Raw genomic sequence first — 20249 nt, forward strand, 5'->3', positions numbered from 1 at the left:
AGGCAAGCCTCAGTATCCTTTTCTGGAGAATTCCATGGACAGAAGAGCCTGGCAGGTTATAGTCCATGGGGTCAGAAAGAATCAGACACATATAAAAAACTCTCTCTTGAGCCTCTCTCAATTCCACGCCTCTAGGTCATCATCGAGCGCCAGGCCGGGCTCCCTGTGTTATATGGCAGCTTCCCTCTAGTTATCTATTTTACTAGATAGGAGTGTATATATGTCAGTGCTACTTTCTCAGTTTATTCTACCCTCCCTTTTCCCCGCTGTAACCACCAGACCGTTCCCTATGAATGCTTCTCCATTTCTGCTCTGTAAATAATACTGTTTTTCTAGATTCCATATTATGCATTAATATACAATATTTGTTTTTCTCTTTCTGACTTATTTCACTCTGTATAACAGGCTCTAGGTTTATCCACCTCTCTGCAACTGACTCAAATTCATTCCTCAGTGGACATGAGTTTGGGTAAACTCCGGGAGTTGGTGATGGACAGGGAGGCCTGATGTGCTGCAGTTCATGGGGTTACAAAGAGTCGGACACGACTGAGCGACTGAACTGAACCACAACTTCCTTATCCATTTATGTGTTGATCCTTTTAATCTTTTTATTTAATGCTATAACCTTTTCTACATTTTGTTACTGTGTCCATAGTTAGGTTTCAAATAGAATTTATTGTTTCTCAAAGGGAATTTTAAGGATTGTGATTAATCTTACTAATCCTTCTAAACTTGCCTCCAGATGATATCTTAGCAATTTGCCTTCTCAGTTTGCCTATTTCTGATGTTTAACAAATTACATATTATTTTTTGGTCATTTTTTCTTATACTTTTGAGTTTTCCTACATTTTTCTCATTTTTCTATTTGGACCTCACTGTATTCTGAATGAACTGGGGAAAAGCCTTCTGAATTTTGAGGCACATTTATCCCCTAAGTTTTCTTGATTTTTCATTGCTTTAGGTGATTTGACAATGGTGTTTTCATTTTGTGAGATATAAATCTTTTCATATGTTTTTTCCTTGATTATTATGAGTAAGTTCTATAATCATAAATGAGCTAATTTCCCATGTTCACTTTCTTTTAGTATTCCTCTGTGTTAATGTTTGGACTTCTCTTGTGGCTCAGCTGGTAAAGAATCCACCTGCAATGTGGGAGACCTGGGTTCAATCTCTGGGTTGGGAAGATCCCCTGGATAAGGGAACGGCTACCCACTCTAGTATTCTGGCTTGGAGAATTCTGGCCTGGGTCGCAAAGAGTCAGACACAACTGGACATCTTTCACTTCAGTTCGCTTCATATTAATGTTTACATTTAATCCTAGGATCATATGCAACTTGCTTTAGTACATATGCAACTGTACATGATGTACAGATTTAGATTTTATTCCCTCTCTATCAGTTATTCATTAATTATCTCTTTAAGATCATATAAGTATTATATTTTTGTGCTTTCTAGTGTCTACTAATGGGTTACCTTTAGTAATTCCAATTCTTTTGCAGTATCATTTAGCTCATTTGTTCCTTCTTGTTCTTGTATTATTGAAGATTATACATATTATAATTTCTAGGAGCATATCCCACATATACAACTGTTGAGTTCAATATGTGTGAATGAAGCTGATGATAAGAACACAAATGATGTTCTTATTATTCCTCTCTAGTTGATCCATGATATCCTTAGGAATATGGCCTTACTCCAAGAAAGAAGGATCATGTTTTCTCAATCTCATGAAAAATAGCGTTTTTATATGAAAATACCTACAGATAAAATGATACAAGTTTGGTATATAAATGTAGTGGGTAGTGGTAACGAGGTCTGAGTGTGTTCAAGAAGTAACATCGGTCACTGGAGAGAAGAAACAATAGTAGTAGAATAAGGGGGTACCAGTAAAACATTAAATCTAATGCTCTGAAAATATTCTTATACACTTCAGTAACTTTTGAGAAGATCATTGGGTTTGAACATTAGCTTTATGAGGTATGAGTGTGTTAGTTGGTCAGTTGTGTCCGATTCTTTCTGACCCCATGGGCTGTAACCCACCAGGCTCTTCTGTCCATGGAATTAGTGGATGTGTATGGAAGTGGATAGTGGAAGAATACTGTAGTGGATAGCTGCACGTATTCTTGCCTGGAGAATTCCATGGACAGAGGAGACAGATCTGTTCTCCAGGAGATCTTTTCCACCCAGAAATCAAACCCAGGTCTCCTGCACTGCAGGCAGATTATCATCTGAGCCACAGGGAAGCCCATGTGGGGTATAAAAAAATGTAAATAATGTTGACTTCTCAAAATAGCATTTTATCCCTTCTAGTCCATTTGGATAGTTTCCATTAAAATTTGTGTTCTAGTATTGCATATTTAGAAAGCATCACTACGAACAAAGCTAGCGGAGGTGATGGAATCCCAGTTGACCTATTTCAAATCCTAAAGGATGATGCTGTGAAAGTATTGCATGTTAGAAAGCATATGCCAGCAAATTTGGAAAAGTCAGCAGTGGCCACAGGACTGGAAAAGGTCAGTTTTCATTCCAATCCCAAAGAAAGGCAATGCCAAAGAATGCTCAAACTACTGCACAGTTGCATTTATCTCACACTAGTAAAGTAATGCTCAACATCTCCAAGCCAGGCTTCAGCAGTATGTGTGAACTGTGAACTCTCAGATGTTCAAGCTGGTTTTAGAAAAGGCAGAGGAACCAGAGATCAAATTGCCAACATGCGCCGGACCATCAAAAAAGCAAGAGAGTTCTGGAAAAATGTATATTTCTGCTTTATTGACTATGCCAAAGCCTTTGACTGTGTGGATCACAATAAACTGTGGAAAATTCTGAAAGAGATGGGCATACCAGACCATCTGACCTGTCTCTTGAGAAACCTATATGCAGGTCAGGAAGCAACAGTTAGAACTGGACGTGGAAAAACAGACTGGTTCAAAATAGGAAAAGGAGTACATCAAGGCTGTATATGGTCACCCTGCTTATTTAACTTATATGCAGAGTACATCATGAGAAACTCTGGGCTGGCTGAAGCACAAGCTGGAATCAAGATTGCTGGGAGAAATATGAATAATCTCTCATATGCAGACAATACCACCCTTATGGCAAAAAGTGAAGAGGAACTAAAGAGCCTCTTGATGAAAGTGAAAGAGGAGAGTGAAAAAGTTGCCTTAAAGCTCAACATTCAGGAAACTAAGATTGGTCCCATCACTTCATGGGAAATAGATGGGGAAACAGTGGAAACAGTGTCAGACTTTATTTTTCTGGGCTCCAAAATCACTGCAGATGGTGACTGCAGCCATGATATTAAAAGACGCTTACTCCTTGGAAGGAAAGTTATGACCAACCTAGACAGCATATTAAAAAGCAGAGACATTATTTTGCCAACAAAGGTCCGTCTGGTTAAGGCTATGGTTTTTCCAGTGGTCATGTATGGACGTGAGAGTTGGACTGTGAAGAAAGCTGAGCACCGAAGAATTGATGTTTTTGAACTGTGGTGTTGGAGAAGACTCTTGAGAGTCCCTTGGACTGCAAGGAGATCCAACCAGTCTATCTTAAAGGAGTTCAGGCCTGGGTGTTCATTGGAGGGACTGATGCTGAAGCGGAAGCTCCAATACTTTGGCCACCTCATGCAAAGAGTTGACTCATTGGAAAAGACCCTGATGCTGGGAAGGATTGGGGGCAGGAGAAGAAGGGGACGACAGAGGATGAGATAGTTGGATGGCATCACGGACTCGATGGACATGAGTTTGAGTAAACTCTGGGATTTGGTGATGGACAGGGAGGCCTGGTGTGCTGCGATTCATGGGGTCACAAAGAGTCAGACACGACTGAGCAACTGAACTGACTGACTAACTGATTGCGTATTGAAACTTTAGTTATATGCAGAATGTATTTCTCTGGCATATTGTCTGAACATTAGGGTGCTCTTATGACTTGTAAAACTGTTGTGCACTGCTTGGCAGATTTTTTGTTTTAATATAATTTTGTTTTTAATTGGAGGGTGATAGCTTTACAACATCGTTATTGTTTCTGCCACACGTCAGCATGAATCAGCCATAGGTGTCCATGTGTCCCCTCCCTCCTGAACTCTTTCTGCCTCCCTCCCTCCCCACCCTCTAGGTTTTCACGGAGCACTGACATTGGCTCCCTGCGTCACACAGCGGATTCCCACTAGCTATTTATTATATCTGGAAATGTGTGTTTCAGTGTTACTCTCTCAAATCATCTTACCCTCTCCTTTCCCCACTGTGTCCAAAAGGCAGACCTTTATGTCTGCATCTCCTTTGTTTCCCTGAAAATAGGATCATCAGTACCAGCTTTCTGGAGTCCATAGATAGGCATTAGTGTATGCTATTTGTCATTCTCCTTCTGACTTACTTCACTCTGTATAATAGGCTGTAGGTTCAGCCACCTTATTAGAACTGACTCAATTGCATTTCTTTTTATAGCTGAGAAATATCCATTGTGCATATGTTTCACAACTTCTTTATACATTCATCTGTCAGTGGACATGTAAGTTGCTTCTGTGTCCTGGCTATTGTGAATAGTTCTTTGGTGAACATTGGGGTACATGTGTCTTTTTACATTATGGTTTCCTGAGGGTGTATGCTCAGTAGTGGGATTGCTGGGTCATATGTTAAGCAGTTTTCTGAAAAAAGTTTTTTAAAACTATTTAGTAAGGGCAGAAGATATGTAGACTAATAACACACACGTCTAGATAAATATTATGTGTACATATTGGGGTTTTATGGTTCTTTTCATTACAATATGATACCTCTATAGTGTACTAAGGCATTTCAGTTTTTTAAAAAATCACATCAAAATTGGCACCATTCCTATATTAGGCTAATACTAAGCATTAAAAATCATCCTCAAAACCAACATAATAATATAGAACTGTTATAAATGTAGTTCTAAAACTGGAGAAGAGTAAAAAAATGTGTTACTGAAAGATTCCTCCACAGTAATTATATTGAATATTTAAAATTTCTCTTTTTATGAATCATTTTTTATTTTATATGTAGAAGTACATCTCAGATTCTTTTCTTACAATACTGTAAAGCAGTTATCCTTCAATTAAAAATAAATAAATTAAAAAAAAATTTTATTCTTACCTTCTTTACTATGGTTCTTTTTTTCCCCTCCTCTTAGCAATCTTCCTGAGCTCTTTCCGGGTGCCATATGAGGAAATCAAAATGATGATATTGGAAGTGGATGAAGCACGGTTGGCAGAGTCTATGATTCAGGTAAACAAACAGCGAGCTTAAATTCCTATATTTCATTGCAGGCTTCTCATTAAGCAGAAATCTGTAAGCGAAGCAAAATTATTAAACCAAATCATTCAACTGGAAAATCTTTGCTGCATAATTACTTTTAGCATAACTTCTGTGTTGCCAGGAGATAGAGCTTCGCGTGTTCTCTCTCTCTTTTTTTTTTATTTTATATTTTCATTTGTTTTTATTAGTTGGAGGCTGATTACTTTACAGTATTATAGTGGTTTTTGCCATATATTGACATGAATCAGCCATGGATTTACATGTGTTCCCCATCCTGATCCCCCCTCCCACCTCCCTCCCCATCCAATCCCTCTGGGTCGTCCCAGTGCACCAGCCCTGAGCACTTGTCTCATGCATCCAACCTGGGCTGGTGATCTGTTTCACCTTTGATAATATACATGTTTCAATGCTGTTCTCACAAAACATCCCACCCCCGCCTTCTCCCACAGAGTCCCAAAGTCTGTTCTGTACATATGTGTCTCTTTTTCTGTTTTGCATATAGGGTTATCATTACCATCTTTCTAAATTCCATATATATGCATTAGTATGCTGTATTGGTCTTTATCTTTCTGGCTTACTTCACTCTGTATAATGGGCTCCAGTTTTATCCATCTCATTAGAACTGATTCAAATGAATTGTTTTTAATGGCTGAGTAATATTCCATGGTGTATATGTACCACAGCTTCCTTATCCATTCGTCTGCTGATGGGCATCTAGGTTGCTTCCATGTTCTGGCTATTTGCAAACTTAATATAATGCTATCAAATGATTACATTTCAGTTATTTTAAATGACTGTTTCTGAAAGGCAGATTGTTTCCTTTTACATGTATTTTTATGTCTTTTTTTTGCAGTTAAGTCTAATAATATGCTAATTTAAATTTATTTTTATGATCCTTATAGAATATGATTTTCTTGGGCTTGCATGTCTTTTAAAGTTGTATTTTTGTTTGGTAGAGAAGATTGAGGGAGTTTTTTCTTTATTTAGAGTTACCATTACTAACAGCCCTTACTTGAGTCATTTGTGTTTCTGTGAATACTAGACATTTTTTGCATAGTATTCTGAGTCATTCCGAAGGCTGGAAGATTTTTAACATAGTTTCTCCTCAGAGGATTGTTTGTACCCTGTTGGCAGAATTGCTTCCCGAATTCTGTGTAAGCTACCACTGATACAGGTCTCGACAGAACTTAAAGTTGGAGAAGCACACCACAGGTTTGCGAGGATGTTACCTTTACTTTGTTAGCTTCATTCTTACAACACCATACTTAGAAAATGATTTTTTTAGCGATAAAAGGAAACCAAATATTACTTGTTAGTGTTAACAACTGATTAAAAATATTCTAAATGTTTTAACCCATCAATAAATGGTATCCTTGGAAGTTCTTGGTTTCTTCTGTCCTGTCTTCTAAGTGTGGTGTTAATATATAATCCCGTCAGTGACTTGTGCTAAGTCTCAGACTCTTAAACTGCCTAACGTAGCAGCCTTTCTTCAAACGTGTTTTTCCTCCAGCAGTTTCTCTTAGTTTTTGTATTTATTCCTTTTGATCATGAATGTGCTTTGTCCCTGGGAGTAGATTTCCAAGTTCTTTCACTAAAATGCTTCTACTTAATGCATATGTAGTTTTTATAGCGCATTTGTAAATATTATAAATATATAAATATTTATATTTACACAGTAGCTTTTAACTTATTTATATGAATATTTTGCATGATCATGTCTTTTGTTGTTTGAGTGGAAAAAAGTTTGGATTTTAAAATTCATGTCCGAAGAACATTCAGTTCCACATAAATTATTAACATATTACTTCTCTATTACTACTTTAACAATTTACCACAAATTTAGTGGCTTACTATAAAACAAATATATTGCGTTTTTGTAGAACGAGTCTGGTGCGGTCTTACTGTGCCCGAGTCCAGGTGTGGCTGACTTGCACTCCTCTCTGGAGGCTTCAGGCTTGCTTTGTTTCCCAGCCACTCGAGGCTGCCCGCATTCCTGGGCTGGTGGACACACTCCCTCATCTTCTCAGCCAGTGACTTTGCAGCTCTGTTCCTCTGCTCACAGAGGCATTGTAGGGCTGTCCTCTGTTCCCATCTTCCTCTTACTGTTGTGTTCTGCCTCTTCCACGTTTAAGGCCTTTGTGGTTCCATTGGGAACATCCGGGCAATCCAGGATAATGTCTCTAGTTTAGGGTCAACTGATAGCAACTAATTCCGTTTTAAACCCTGATTCCCTTTGTTGTGTAAGTTAATATTTAATAAGTTCTGGGTATTAAATGTGGATCTCTTAGTGGGGTTGGGCCATCATTCTGCTTACCACACTTACTAATTATAAAACCAATCTCATGAATTGAAAATCTAAAAATTTACCTTGGACATATGCAAAATCTTTATATATTCATTAAAAAATAAGAATTTCATGCTGTTTGAAGTCTTATTTTTAATTTTGAAAATACTTTCTAATTGAAAAGTGAAGAACTTGCCTATTTTGAACAGAGCATAGAGAAAGCAGTACTTTGTAATAATCATTAATTAATTTAGCACATATTTTATAGTGCCTACCATATGAAGGCATGGTGTTAGGCTCACTCAGGTATTGCCTTGATCAGACACAGACTTTAGCTTTGTGGAGTTGATAGTGTGGCAAGGGAGATGGTATTTATATATATATACACATATATAATTATAATTGTATATGTATGATTGTAATACAAGGTAGACCTGGCTGTATAGAGAGTGTTAGACCGAGATAGTATGTGAGGTGTGCGACTGTGTGTGAGCATGTGTGTCCGTCGCTCAGTCACATCAAACTCTGAGACCCCATGGACTGTAGCCTGCCAGACTCCTCTGTTCATGGGATTCTCCAGGCAGCAATACTGGAGTAGGTTGCCGTTCTCTTCTCCAGGGGATTTTCCCGACCCAGGGATTGGACTCAGGTCTCCTGCAATGCAGGCAGATTCTTTACTCTCTGAGCCACCAGGGGAGCCTGAGTGTGTGTGTAAAGGTCCTTAAAGGTTGAATTAGTTCAGTCCAGTTCAGTCCAGTTCATTCGCTCAGTTGTGTCTGATTCTTTGCGACCCCATAAATCGCAGCACGCCAGGCCTCCCTGTCCATCTCCAACTCCCGGAGTTTACTCAGACTCATGTCCATGGAGGCAGTGATGCCATCCAACCACTTCATCCTTTGTCCTCCCCTTCTCCTCCTGCCTTCAGCCTTTCCCAGCAACAGGGTCTTTTCAAATGCATCAGCTCTTCACATCAGGTGGTCAAACTATTGGAGTCTCAGCTTCAGCATCAGTCCTTCCAGTGTGAATATGGCGTGTATATAGGCAGAGGGATCCTGTGAGAGAAAAGCTGTGTGGGGCAGCTTTGAAGACTTTATTTTGAAAGGAACTTGAGATGGGAAATATGAAAAGGGGAACACAAAGGAAAGTTGGGCCTGTAATTTTACAAATCTAATAGTTTTATTGCTTTAGAAAACAAAACAAAATATTGCTTTATTGAAGTGAAAAAGTAATGAATTTGTGATGAAAGATTAAAATGTAAGTATATGTTAACTAAAAATATTCAAGATGATTTTATGGTTATCTAAAAGATGCTGAAGAAATTGAGTGTAATAAATAGGTCAGCTGTCAACTAGAATGATTTCTTCTGGTCTTAGGCAGTTTTACTGAGAGAAATTTCTATTTATGAGGGAAAATCACATTCTTTTATTGTTTTTATTCAGTTTGGTAGTATTAATGTTGAATATTTTTTAGATGATCTTAAATTGCCACTTTTTTGTTTGTTTTTGGCCAGTCAATCAAGTTTTTGTCCAAAGGTACACAGTGAGTGAAAAACTTATTCTTTGATCTAACTCTTTGATATATAACATTTCTAACATTATTTTTTAACTAATATAACACCATTGGGGATTTCTTTTCCTTAAACATATTTAGCATGATATAGATTTAGTTATAATTTGAATTTGACTTTGGGCTTGTACAGAGTTTACTTCTGCTGTAATTTGCAATTGTGAGCACCAACCACTCTTTTTTTCCTAATTTTAATGTCAGTATACTAATCTGCTATAATACTATTATTGTCAATCATATTTTGATACAGAAGATCTATATAGACTTTGTCAAAGGGTTGATTTAATCATTTAAGTTCTAACAAGGAGGCATAATTAAATGTATTCCCTTTCTAAGCTGAAGATTGAGGCAAACGGCCATTACAGCCATGGAACTTAAGTTCTCTCTGTGTTCTTTTATCTGCAACATTCATCATCCTGTGTCTTCAGTGCCTTTTCAAGTTTTCTTTCACATCAGAAAAGTTACCTTGTCTTGTTTTAGAGATATCTTCATTTTTATTATTAAAACTGTAATCCTATTGGTTAAATCTTACAAGTGCTGTCATTAAAATTCCCTTGATTTCTTTTCTATTCTTTCTCTTGCCTGTTAGAAGCAATATGATCTCTTTTATACCCCTGAGTGAAGTGCTAAAATATGTTTGGCTTTGCCTGAAAATTTCTGACATTTAATTCCCTATAGCTGAAATGTAATTGATCACATTTATCCAGGTGAGAAAGCTGTTCCTTTGGTATAGGTTGAATTCTCCTTTCTCAATTATATAGCTAATCAAATAAACATTGAGTAGTGCTTGATTTGAATGTGTAATAACCCTGGATAGAAAAGAGGAAAATTAGTTGCTTTCAGGATACAGAGACTAAAGCTTAAGGCTTAGTATTTGGGAAGTTAACTAGAAATAAAACTGAAGATTAACTTGGTCAATGATTTCCTTCTCACAGTTTATTAATAAATTTCCCTAGAATTTAAGAAGCACATTAATGAAGATATTTTTCTTTGGTTTTAATTTTAGAACTTAATAAAACATCTTCCCGATCAAGAACAGTTGAATTCACTGTCTCAGTACCAGAGTGAATATAGCAACTTATGTGAACCCGAGCAGTTTGCTGTTGTGGTGAGTACCCTGTCAGCTCTCTTTGGAGGGGTCCTCTCTACTGTGAGCAGAGAAAAGAGAATGTAAGGCTTTTCACCTCGTTGCTGTTCACAAACGTTTAATGTCCACCTTGTGTTTTTTCTTAACCTGAGGATATTTATGGGAAGTTATGTTGATTTTAAAATATATGTTGAAATTCTAGCCATAAATGAAGTCCAAGGAGTTTCTTCAAAAGCATAAATGTGATTTTTTTATCTTTTCTGTTTAATATGAAAATGTAAAATGAAACCTGCACTCCTATGACTGGAGTGTATTTGTGCTTTATTCTAGAGCTGTATATTCCAACATATTGCAAGAGTAGCTTCACTTTCTCATTCTAATCATTCACTTCAGTTCATCTCATGTTTTAGACTCCAAAATTAGAAATATAGTTTCTCTTTGGAAATGAGGATGAAAAAATTAATATTTTAGAAAATCTTCAAGACTCCTTGATAATCATCTTTTTCCAGCCTCCTATTTTATACAAGTTGGGATCTAAAGAGATGAAAAAAGACTTTCCAATGTTACATGTTAGCTCTATTGCAACTTGAATTTAAGGTTTTTATCAAGTTTTCTTTTCTCCTGCTCTTACCTTCTACCATTATCTGTTGACGTTGGGTACTTCAGCCATCATGATGATGTTTAAAGTACTATTTCATTTTTTTTTTATTATATAAGATTTTTTTCCCCTAGAGTCTTCAGCTATATTATTACCAACCTCCAGGGACGTGATAGTGTTATATTTATGTAATTCGGAAGGCTCAGGTTGGATGACTGAAGGACTGTGTTTGCAGACTATTATTTGGCGAGTTACTGACACTTAAACTTCTTCCTGTCTCTTCATAAATCCAGTCTACTCAACCCTCCCTGCGGTGACTCCCCTGCCCCCAGAGTTCACAGAGTCGGATTAGAAAGAAAAAAAAGACAAGTTTTTCCTGTTCATAGCCCTACAATTTTTATTATAAAACTTTAAAAACCTTATTTTTAGAAAAATGCTATTTTTTTTACTAGAGTCTCTCCAGAGAGCTCTTTTATCCTCTTCTCTCTCTCTCTTTTTTTCTTTATTTTCTTGTTTATTTTCTGTCACCTGATCAGCCTTTCTCTTGTTCCCTGTGTGACACAATATCTTCCATATGAGACAAGGGAGAATTTGCGTTACATTTTTAACCACAAGCTGCTTAGATTTTTGATGTTTGTTCATCCTTTTTGACTCTTGAATGAAAATCATAGGATGTAAGATTACAATTTTGAAATATTCCTATCCATGTTAAATATGAAACGCAGACTTATAAGAAAATATCTACTTACCAAGAAACTCTTTATGTTGCATATCATCACAGAGATTTAAAACTACTCTCATGTTTTTCCTGGTGATTCTCACAGAAGAATGAACTCTAACTTGCAGATGTTTTAGGTTTATTTAAATAGTCAGGTTATGCCTGCCTTTGAGAAATGAGGGTTCACATCAAAGAGGCATGACTTTACAAGTATTGTACTCAGAGTGGTCAGAAAGTTAAAATAAGTATATTCCCAGATACCAGGGCTTTAGACATGATAATTTTGATTTTAAGACAGAAATAGTTTCAGGACATGTCAATGCAAACCTGACCTTGACTCTACACATTCCATGCTGATCATACCTGACTACAAATGGGATATAAAGAGCGCTAGAGTGACACTGTTGAAAACCATCCGCTATTATCTGTTGATTGTGAACATTTCTAAAAATGTTGTTTCAAGTTCTGGTTTGTGTTACACTAACATCTTAAAATATATTTGTTTTGATGAAGAAAGGAGAAAGACAACTGAAGAAAAATGTGAAGTGTTTATATACTCTTTTTTGGGGGTAGGGGATAGCAAATAGTAATATTCTTCACTTCATCTTTTTTTTCCATTCCAGTTTTTCACCATTTTCAATCTGACTCACTATTTCTCAAACCCCCATGCATCGCCCAAAGACAGGAAAACGTGCCTAAAGTTTTAAACAGTTGAGAGTTACCCCCAAAATGATGAACCACGTGTGATGCCTGACGTTTTCTGTTCTTTCTAATTTAAAAACTCAGTGAGTTCACTCATTCATTAAAGAGTGATGTGTTTTCAGTTTATCAACATTGTATAAATGATACCATAATTTGTTGGTTTTAAGAAATTGATTATAATTACCATGTATATTTTTTAAAGATTCTCATAATGCTGTTTCATTTTTAAAGTTATAAACTTAGTATACTTGTGTATATATTGAAGATGGGCTGCGAACTAGAGGTAAACTAAACTGCAGATTCCTACTAGACTTTGCTCTTGTAGAAAAACCTTTACTTATTGACTAAACCTATATTTAAAGTGCTAATCATTTCTAGCTGAAAAATCTTCATAGTCACAAACAAGAAAGAGTCAGAGGTGGTCGTTCCACCCCAAATAGGATCGAAACTTGCCTTTTTACTTGTTTTCACCATAGATAGACTGGTGTTAACTGTTTCATCTTCAGGTTCTGCACTGATACTGTCATTTCTAGCATTGTTTTCATTTTCATAGAAATCAGTTAAAACCCTGCAGTTAGTTTCATTGCCAGTTTACATTTTTCTTTTATCCAATTATGTAAATTCATTAATTTGATTCATGTGAATTACAGATGTTTTCTATTTAAATAAACATTCAAATCTGACATAGTGAATAAAGTCACTAAAGTTGTTTGCATTATGTAATCTGCTTTAATTCCACACAAGAATTACGTAAAACGACAAACAAGCAAAATCCAGCTTACCTGGACATCAGTGTTTGTCTCCATTATTTCTGTATCATAGAAAGGCAGTTTGTGAAAGTAACACATCCAAATCGCTGGTAATCAATGTCAATTAAAGGCCAAGTAGAATAGAGACTTCCTTGGCTGTCCAGTGATTAAGACTCCAACCTTCCAATGCAGGGGCCGTGAGTTCGATCCCTTGTCAGGTAACTGAGATCCTACATGTTACGTGGTGTGTCCCAAAATACCAAATAGAATATATAAAACACAACATGTAAATTAGAAGTATGTTCTACTTTTGTCGTTTATTGCTTACATACAAGTATCCCAGGTTCTATGGTCTATAGAGTATGGTATTCAGATATACTATTCAGAAATGTGTGAATATCCATTAAATTGTATGTCCCTTATGTTTTCTTTAAATAACTAAACCATTTGCTATGTCTATATTCTCTCCACGTTTCCTGTAATACAGAGTTTCCATATCCACTTTTATTTATTTCTCCCTTGAAATTGAAGCAAAGTTCTTTAATCCTGATCTTATCTCTGTTCTTTAAAAAATACTCAATGCAGGCGAGCTGTATCTTGGTACTTTTATGGTACTAAACATTTAATTGCTCATCTTAATTATGTTAATTACTCGTAATTCAGAATCTTACGGTGCATCCCTGAACTGATTCTTGCAGCCCTGCTAACTTGAGCCTTGGCCAGTTTGAGCCCGACAGTTCTCAGGAGTTCCAGGGCGCCCCTGTTGACGCCTTGTAGTCTAGTAGTGGTGTTGACATGGTGATAGCTGGTACCTTTAGAACTGATAACCCAGTGCTCTGAATTCAGGGCCTAGGAGTTTATTGATATTATTGACTTGTTTTGTGGCTGATAGCTATGTTTTCCAGGAAATTTTGACATAAGGAGAAAATAGCATATCAAATAGTCTGAACAGGCTGTCGTTTAATTCTGAGAGACTAGTGTGCTAGTCAAGTGGTATTTTGTTATTTTAGAGGTGTGTTCTGAGAGGTGGTCCATCTTTATATCATTCTGTGTAATGTGAAATGAATGAGACAGTTTACAGCTGGTTTTATTTGTTGGTTTAGGTTTTGGGCTCCCCTGATAGCTCAGTTGGTAAGGAATCCACCTGCAATGTGGGAGACCTGGGTTCAATCCCTGGTTTGGGAAGATCCTTTGGAGAAGGGAAAGACTACCCACTCCAGTATTCTGGCCTAGAGAATTCCATGGACTGTGTATAGTCCGTGGGTTGCAAAGAGTCAGTCACGACTGAGCTAGTTTCACTTTTTAAGTTTTGGGCAGAAGACATTGAATACTAATCAGTGTGCTTAAATTTGAAACATTCTTTTCCCTGGACAGTCCAGGATAAAACTTTTTGTTGAGAAATTGTTTCATATTTGGAGTGCCCTAGTCTCATGCTTTATTCAGCTTAATTTTCTATCAATAATATTATAAAAGGAAAGTGTGCTTCTTAGAAACTCTCACTCATTGGATCAGTTAGCTGTCTTTTTTCTTGGATTCCTTACTTTTCCTCTTCAGCCTTAGTATCTCCTTGTTTATTTCCCTCAAATACTGCCTACTCATCAAAGGCTGGTTTCTGTTGAAAGAACCTGATTTTAGTTGTATGACTGTATTTTTTTATATTTGCAGTCATCTTTTGATCAATAAGCCATTAGGTAAAATCACTGTGCTCACAGTGGTACAGTTAACTGTGTGAGAAGTAAGATATGTAAATACTCAATGGGATCACAAGATTTAACTGAAGCTTAGATAGAGGCCTAAAAGTTGCTTTTGAAGCTTGGTGTACTAGAATTTCTTTGATTAAAAATTCTAAGCTTTTGAGTATTTGTCTCCACATTATTTAGTTTTGTTAAGCTTCCAGTTCTTCAAAGGAATTGTAGTGTTTATAGGAAATTGAACAAATGTTTTGTTTGTGTACTGTATTTTGATCTGCCACCATTTGGTGTCACTGTAGGGCAGGGCTTTTAAACTTTGTGCAGTAGAGACTTTTTTATTTTTAACCAAAACATGTTGTAAGAAGTTCATGCAAATTTCCTTCCATTAAAAATGCCTCATTTTAAAATACTTCTAAATATTCTTGTTATAAAACATTTAAAGAATGTATAAAAATATTGAATACAATGTAAAAGTTTCCTTGTATCTCACTACCCACTGCATTCCATATAAATGATCTTTTTAAATGTTTTGCTGGCTTTCCAATCCCTTTTCTTTGTATTTACAAATGTATGCATATTCATTTGCACATTGTTCTAAAACTTTTCACCGTGAAATATGTTTTGGAGATTTTGTTTTTATGATGTGATGTTTTGGAATTCCTATATGGTATTTCATGCTGTGCTCGGTCATGTCTGACTCTTTGCAGCCTCGTGGACTATAGCCTGCCAGCCTCTTCTTTCCATGAAATTTTCCAGGCAAGAATGCTGGAGCAGGTTGCCATTTCCTACTTGAGGGGACCTTCCTGACCTAAGGATTGAACCCTTGTCTCCTAAGTCTCCTGCATTGGTCAGGGGATTCTTTACCACTGTGCCACCTACTGATATTTTGACTTTTTCTGTAACTATTTCCTTAATGAAGGATGGTTAGTTTTTGTTTTCCCCCAGATTAAAAAAAAATAATTCTTCATACCTTGTTTGCATATGTGTTTGGAGGGAGCGTTTTGTAGAGGTTATGTGCATGATCTTTGGGTTTAAATCCTACATCAGCCTCACAAGCTTTGTGATCTTGGGTAGTTGTTCATTTTCTTATACCTCACTTGCCTTATTTGTGAAACTTACATTAGTTTCCTGTTGCTGCTGTAACAAAGTACCACAGACTTAGTGGCTTGAAACGAAATACATTTATTGTCGTAGGATCCTGGAGGTCAGGAGTCTGGGACGGGTCATTAATGCTGTGTTCCTCTGAGAGCTCTGGGAAGGATTTCCTCCTGGCCCTCCCTGCTTTTGGCGGCTGCGCACACTCCTTGCTTATGGTCTGCCATCGCGTGCACGTCTCCTTTTGTCATCACGTCACGCCTCCTTCCCTGGCTCTTTCCTCCACTCTCATGGGGACCTTGTGTTTATATTCACTAATCTAGGGTAATCAAGAATCGTAATTTAACCACATCCACAACGTCCCTTCTGCCATGTAAGTTAACATATTCAAAAGTTTTGGGGATCAGTATGTGGTCCTATTTGGGGAAATCATGATTCTGCCAACCACAGGGCCAGTAGTAGTGTCTACATCCACTGCGTTCTTCTGAGTATTAAATAGATGCGGTGATATGTGTAAATCCTAAACTCTTTTAAGGGTTAACTTTTGTGATTAATATTATTATTTCTTTGTAAAAGTCACAGAATTTGAATTCCTAGATGAAAACTTCTGTTAATTTTGGTCATTCCTGCCAAGTTACCCTTCTAGAAATTACGTCAATTTATATTTTTATGAACAATATACATGAGGATTTTTTTCTTGTGCCATCACTAGTACTTAATATAACCTTTTTTATTCCACTTGTGATTTTTTTTTCACTTTATATTAACAGGCTACCGAATGAGATTGACACAGTTTATTATATATTTATTGGTTATTTATACTTCTTCCTGGATTTACTTTCTTATTATATTATCTTTCTTTCATTATAGTTTGTAGAAGCACCTTATATAACCTATGTGTTATTCCTTTGTAAATATTTACAGATTTTCTTATTGCCTCTCACTTGGCCTTCCATGTTTATGATGTCTTCTGTGTCCTACATTTTTGAAGTTTGATTATGAAAATGAATTGAAGATCCATATTCCTCACTCAAGGAATGTTTTGTGATTTAGGACAAGCTCAGTCCTTTGCACATAATAGGGACATGTAAATAGCAGTTGATTAAGTCTTTCCTTGCATGGTGTGGAACATCCTGTAAAGTTGTAGAATGAGTGAAATGCCACTGACTGTCCCTCACTGATTCCCTAAGCTACTTCGCTTGCTTCCTGTAACTTTTACATGGATGTCTAAAATTCTTAAAATAGAATGCCTTAAAAACAAACTAACAAAAAAAACTTCATTGAAGTATAATTGGTACACAGTATAATGCATATATTTAAAACTTGTAGAATTTGATTCGTTTTGATATAAGTACACTTGTGAAACCATCACCGTAATCAAGATAATGAACATGCTCATCAACCCCGAGTGCTTCCTCAGACTTCCTCTGTGAGCCTCTCCTTCCTGCCCGCTCAGGCACCAGCCTTAGGTCTTTGAGGAACAGTCCAGCCGCTCCTCCTGCCTCCTGTCTCGCCTGCCCTGTGCTTCATCTCCTAGACCACTTGCCCTGTTCTCAGGGCCCACGCTCAGGCCCGTCCACAGCCTGGTGCCCCTCCTCTCTGCTTTGGGAAACCCTCTCTGGAATTCTTTCTTTAGCACTTCTGTTATTCCTTGCATAATTCAGGATCCTTCGTCTTTGTTATCATAATGCCGGGTTCTTATCTCTAGGTGGTTCTTATTTCCCTGAAGTATAAGTATGTCACAGATTTCATTTATGCTTGGGATTTTTTGACAGGCTTAAGTATACCATGCTCATCTTTATATTCCTGACCCATGGTCCATCTTCCAGTGTGTGGTGGCTGCACCATACAGGCTAAGTGAATATGTGAAAAACGAAAGAGATGAACAGAAAGGAGGGAAAATATATATAGCAAGAATAATAAAATAAAAGTGAAGTTAAGAATTGTTTTTGATATTTTACTTTTTGTTTTCTGACTATAAAAAATTTGTAATACTTTGAAATTATCAACAATTATTAGAAAAAAAGTTCACAGAAAAATTGGGGGTAAGTTACAGAGATTTTCTGTATGCACATGCACAGCCTCCCCCTATCAATATCTTCCACTAGAGTGATACATTTATCACAATTCATGAACTACACAAACATCATAATTGCTCAATTTCCATCAATTACCTTAGCGTTCATTCTTGGTGTTATACGTTCAGTGGATTTGGACAAATATATAATGACATATATCCATCATTATGGTACGATACAGACAATTGTTTTTAAAAATCACATTCTGAAATGAAAATGTTGTGTGCTTTTGAGATAGTGATTTTAATTTTTGTTAAAATAAGTCTCTGGCCAATTATTTCTTTGGTAAGAATGGGTTGATTTAAAAGTAGACCAAGTAACCAACAATTTTGAGCATATAAGTCTGAATTTATACTTGTATTCCAAATGGAATATAACCACCCTATATGATTCTGCCACCTACTTTGTAGACTTGTCACTTTGTAAACTAAGTCACTTTGTAGATTTATTGCACTTTTTTCTTATTTGTCTTTTCTCCTTCTTTAGCTCATGAGGCCCTGCTGTTTAAGTCTGTGAATACTCGGGTACCTGCCCTATACAGTGCTGCTTTTGGTACTCAAAAGAAATTGAATTTTCTAAAAGGTATTGAGGAAATTGTGATTTGGTGTAAGAATCATAGCTTATTGAAACAACTTCAGAAAAGACACCAGAATTGGTGTGGAACCTGAAAGAATATGTCCACTGAGTAACTGCTTTCCCAGACTTAAAATATCCACCTCTTTTTCATTCAAGTGTTGATTATTTGGAGTGCTTTGCAAATGTCCAGATACAAAATCGTTCATGTTTCACAGAATTATCAGTTTCTTCTTTTAAGAGTCCATTTTGGCTTCTTGTAATTACTGTTTCCTTTTCTCCTTAATAATTCATCTTCAGTCTTGTCTGTCAGTAACGTAGATCTCCAGTCTCTCCTCCTGGAACACAGGAGTCCTGTTTGTCTTCAGTTGCTGCCTTCGTCCTTCAGTGCTGGTCCTTCACATTTCAGTATGCTCTAGACAGCACTTTGGCAACCTCATCTGCAAATCCTTCACCATCCAGGAGGACATTTGTTTAGAATAATAAGCTGTTATAACTCTGTCCATAGCTATTTAAATCTTAAAGGTCTGCTTCTCTTAAGATCATAAACATTCAGCTGTTGTTCAGCTATTCTTGTCCGTTTGCTTTGCAACCTTCTTGACACGTTTCTGCCAGGATCCAGTACTTAATATAGGCTCCCTAGCGCAGATGGCTTTTCTTCCACCTAGTTTAAGGCTTATTAATTTAGCTTCCTTTCAGTTGTCATTGGTCTGTAGCCTGAAATTCTTCAGATGTGTCATACTGCTGTCATTTCCCTTATAATCTGGTTTCTGCTTTTCATCTCATTCAGTGGTCTAAGTCAAAAGGATCACAACGCCATTTGAATTTTTAGTGAAACTTATAGAAATTTTGTAGGTTTAAGTAGTTAAACATCAGTTATCAGGTAAGAGAAAGTTCTGTTTCACCCATCCTAGTATTTTCTCTGAAGATTTTTCTGTCACAGATTTCTTCTTAATTCTGCCGACATATGACACGGTGGAGCTACATGTTGACAAAACTCTTAAAAGGCCATTTACACCTTTTCTTTACATGATTTTTGGTAATATAAAATGATGTATAACAGATTTATTGATTTAGGCAAATATACTGAAATTCACTGAAAATTAGAGACTTTTTTTGGTTTAACTTAACATGGCTTCACTGTTGGTAGATTGAGTATATTTCAGAACATTTCTGATATTAATTTGAGTTCTCATTTAGGTGATTCTGAGCAAGTGGCTTCATGTCCACTAGCCATTTGGTTTACATGGGTCTGAATTACCAGACTTGTATGGATGAATATACACCTTGAGATTATATTGGTGACTAAACCACTGTCTCATGTGTTTCATTTCAATACCTGTCCGCTTGGTTCAGCAGTGATTCACTCATTTCTACATTTATTTGACAAATGTTTATTGGACACCTGCTGTGTGCTCGGCCGTGTTCTGGATTCTGAGTTTGTGGCAGGGAACACACCCCTTCCTCCTCCTGGTCTTCCACTGTGGTCGCGTACAGTGACCCAGACACAGAAATGGAAGTGTGGAGTCAGGGGCCCTCGGGACTCCTCAGCACGCGCGGTGATCAATGATGGGGGAGGGCCGCTCCCCTCTGAGCAAGCACGTGAGTGACCGGCTCGGGGGACTGCTCACGGACAGAGGCCGCAGCGCGCCGGGCTCTGCGGACAGTGGGGATTGGCGCAGGGGAGCCTGGCTGATGCAGAGCCGGTGGAGGGGCGGGCAGCGGGAGAGCGGGAGACGGAGGCCCCAGGACCGCGCCGGCAGAGTGTGGGCCGGCGGCCGTCATGCTAGGAAATCACTGGAGATCTTTACACAGAGGAGTGAAAGTATCTGGTCTGT

The 20249-nt window shown here is 37.2% G+C and overlaps 1 protein-coding gene across 5 annotated transcripts in view; it reads left to right on the forward strand.

Annotated features, from left to right (window-relative positions):
* Positions 1–20249, forward strand: part of DIAPH3 (diaphanous related formin 3) — a 530180-nt gene that overhangs the window by 246641 nt on the left and 263290 nt on the right. For all 5 annotated transcript variants that reach the window (XM_065901830.1, XM_065901832.1, XM_065901833.1 and 2 more), the window contains 2 exons: positions 5146–5240; positions 10127–10228. In XM_065901830.1, coding sequence (XP_065757902.1) covers positions 5146–5240; positions 10127–10228 — 197 coding nt within the window. The remainder of the gene's footprint in view (positions 1–5145; positions 5241–10126; positions 10229–20249) is intronic.

This window comes from Muntiacus reevesi, chromosome 11, assembly GCF_963930625.1.
Source record: "Muntiacus reevesi chromosome 11, mMunRee1.1, whole genome shotgun sequence".
Lineage (NCBI taxonomy): Eukaryota > Metazoa > Chordata > Mammalia > Artiodactyla > Cervidae > Muntiacus > Muntiacus reevesi.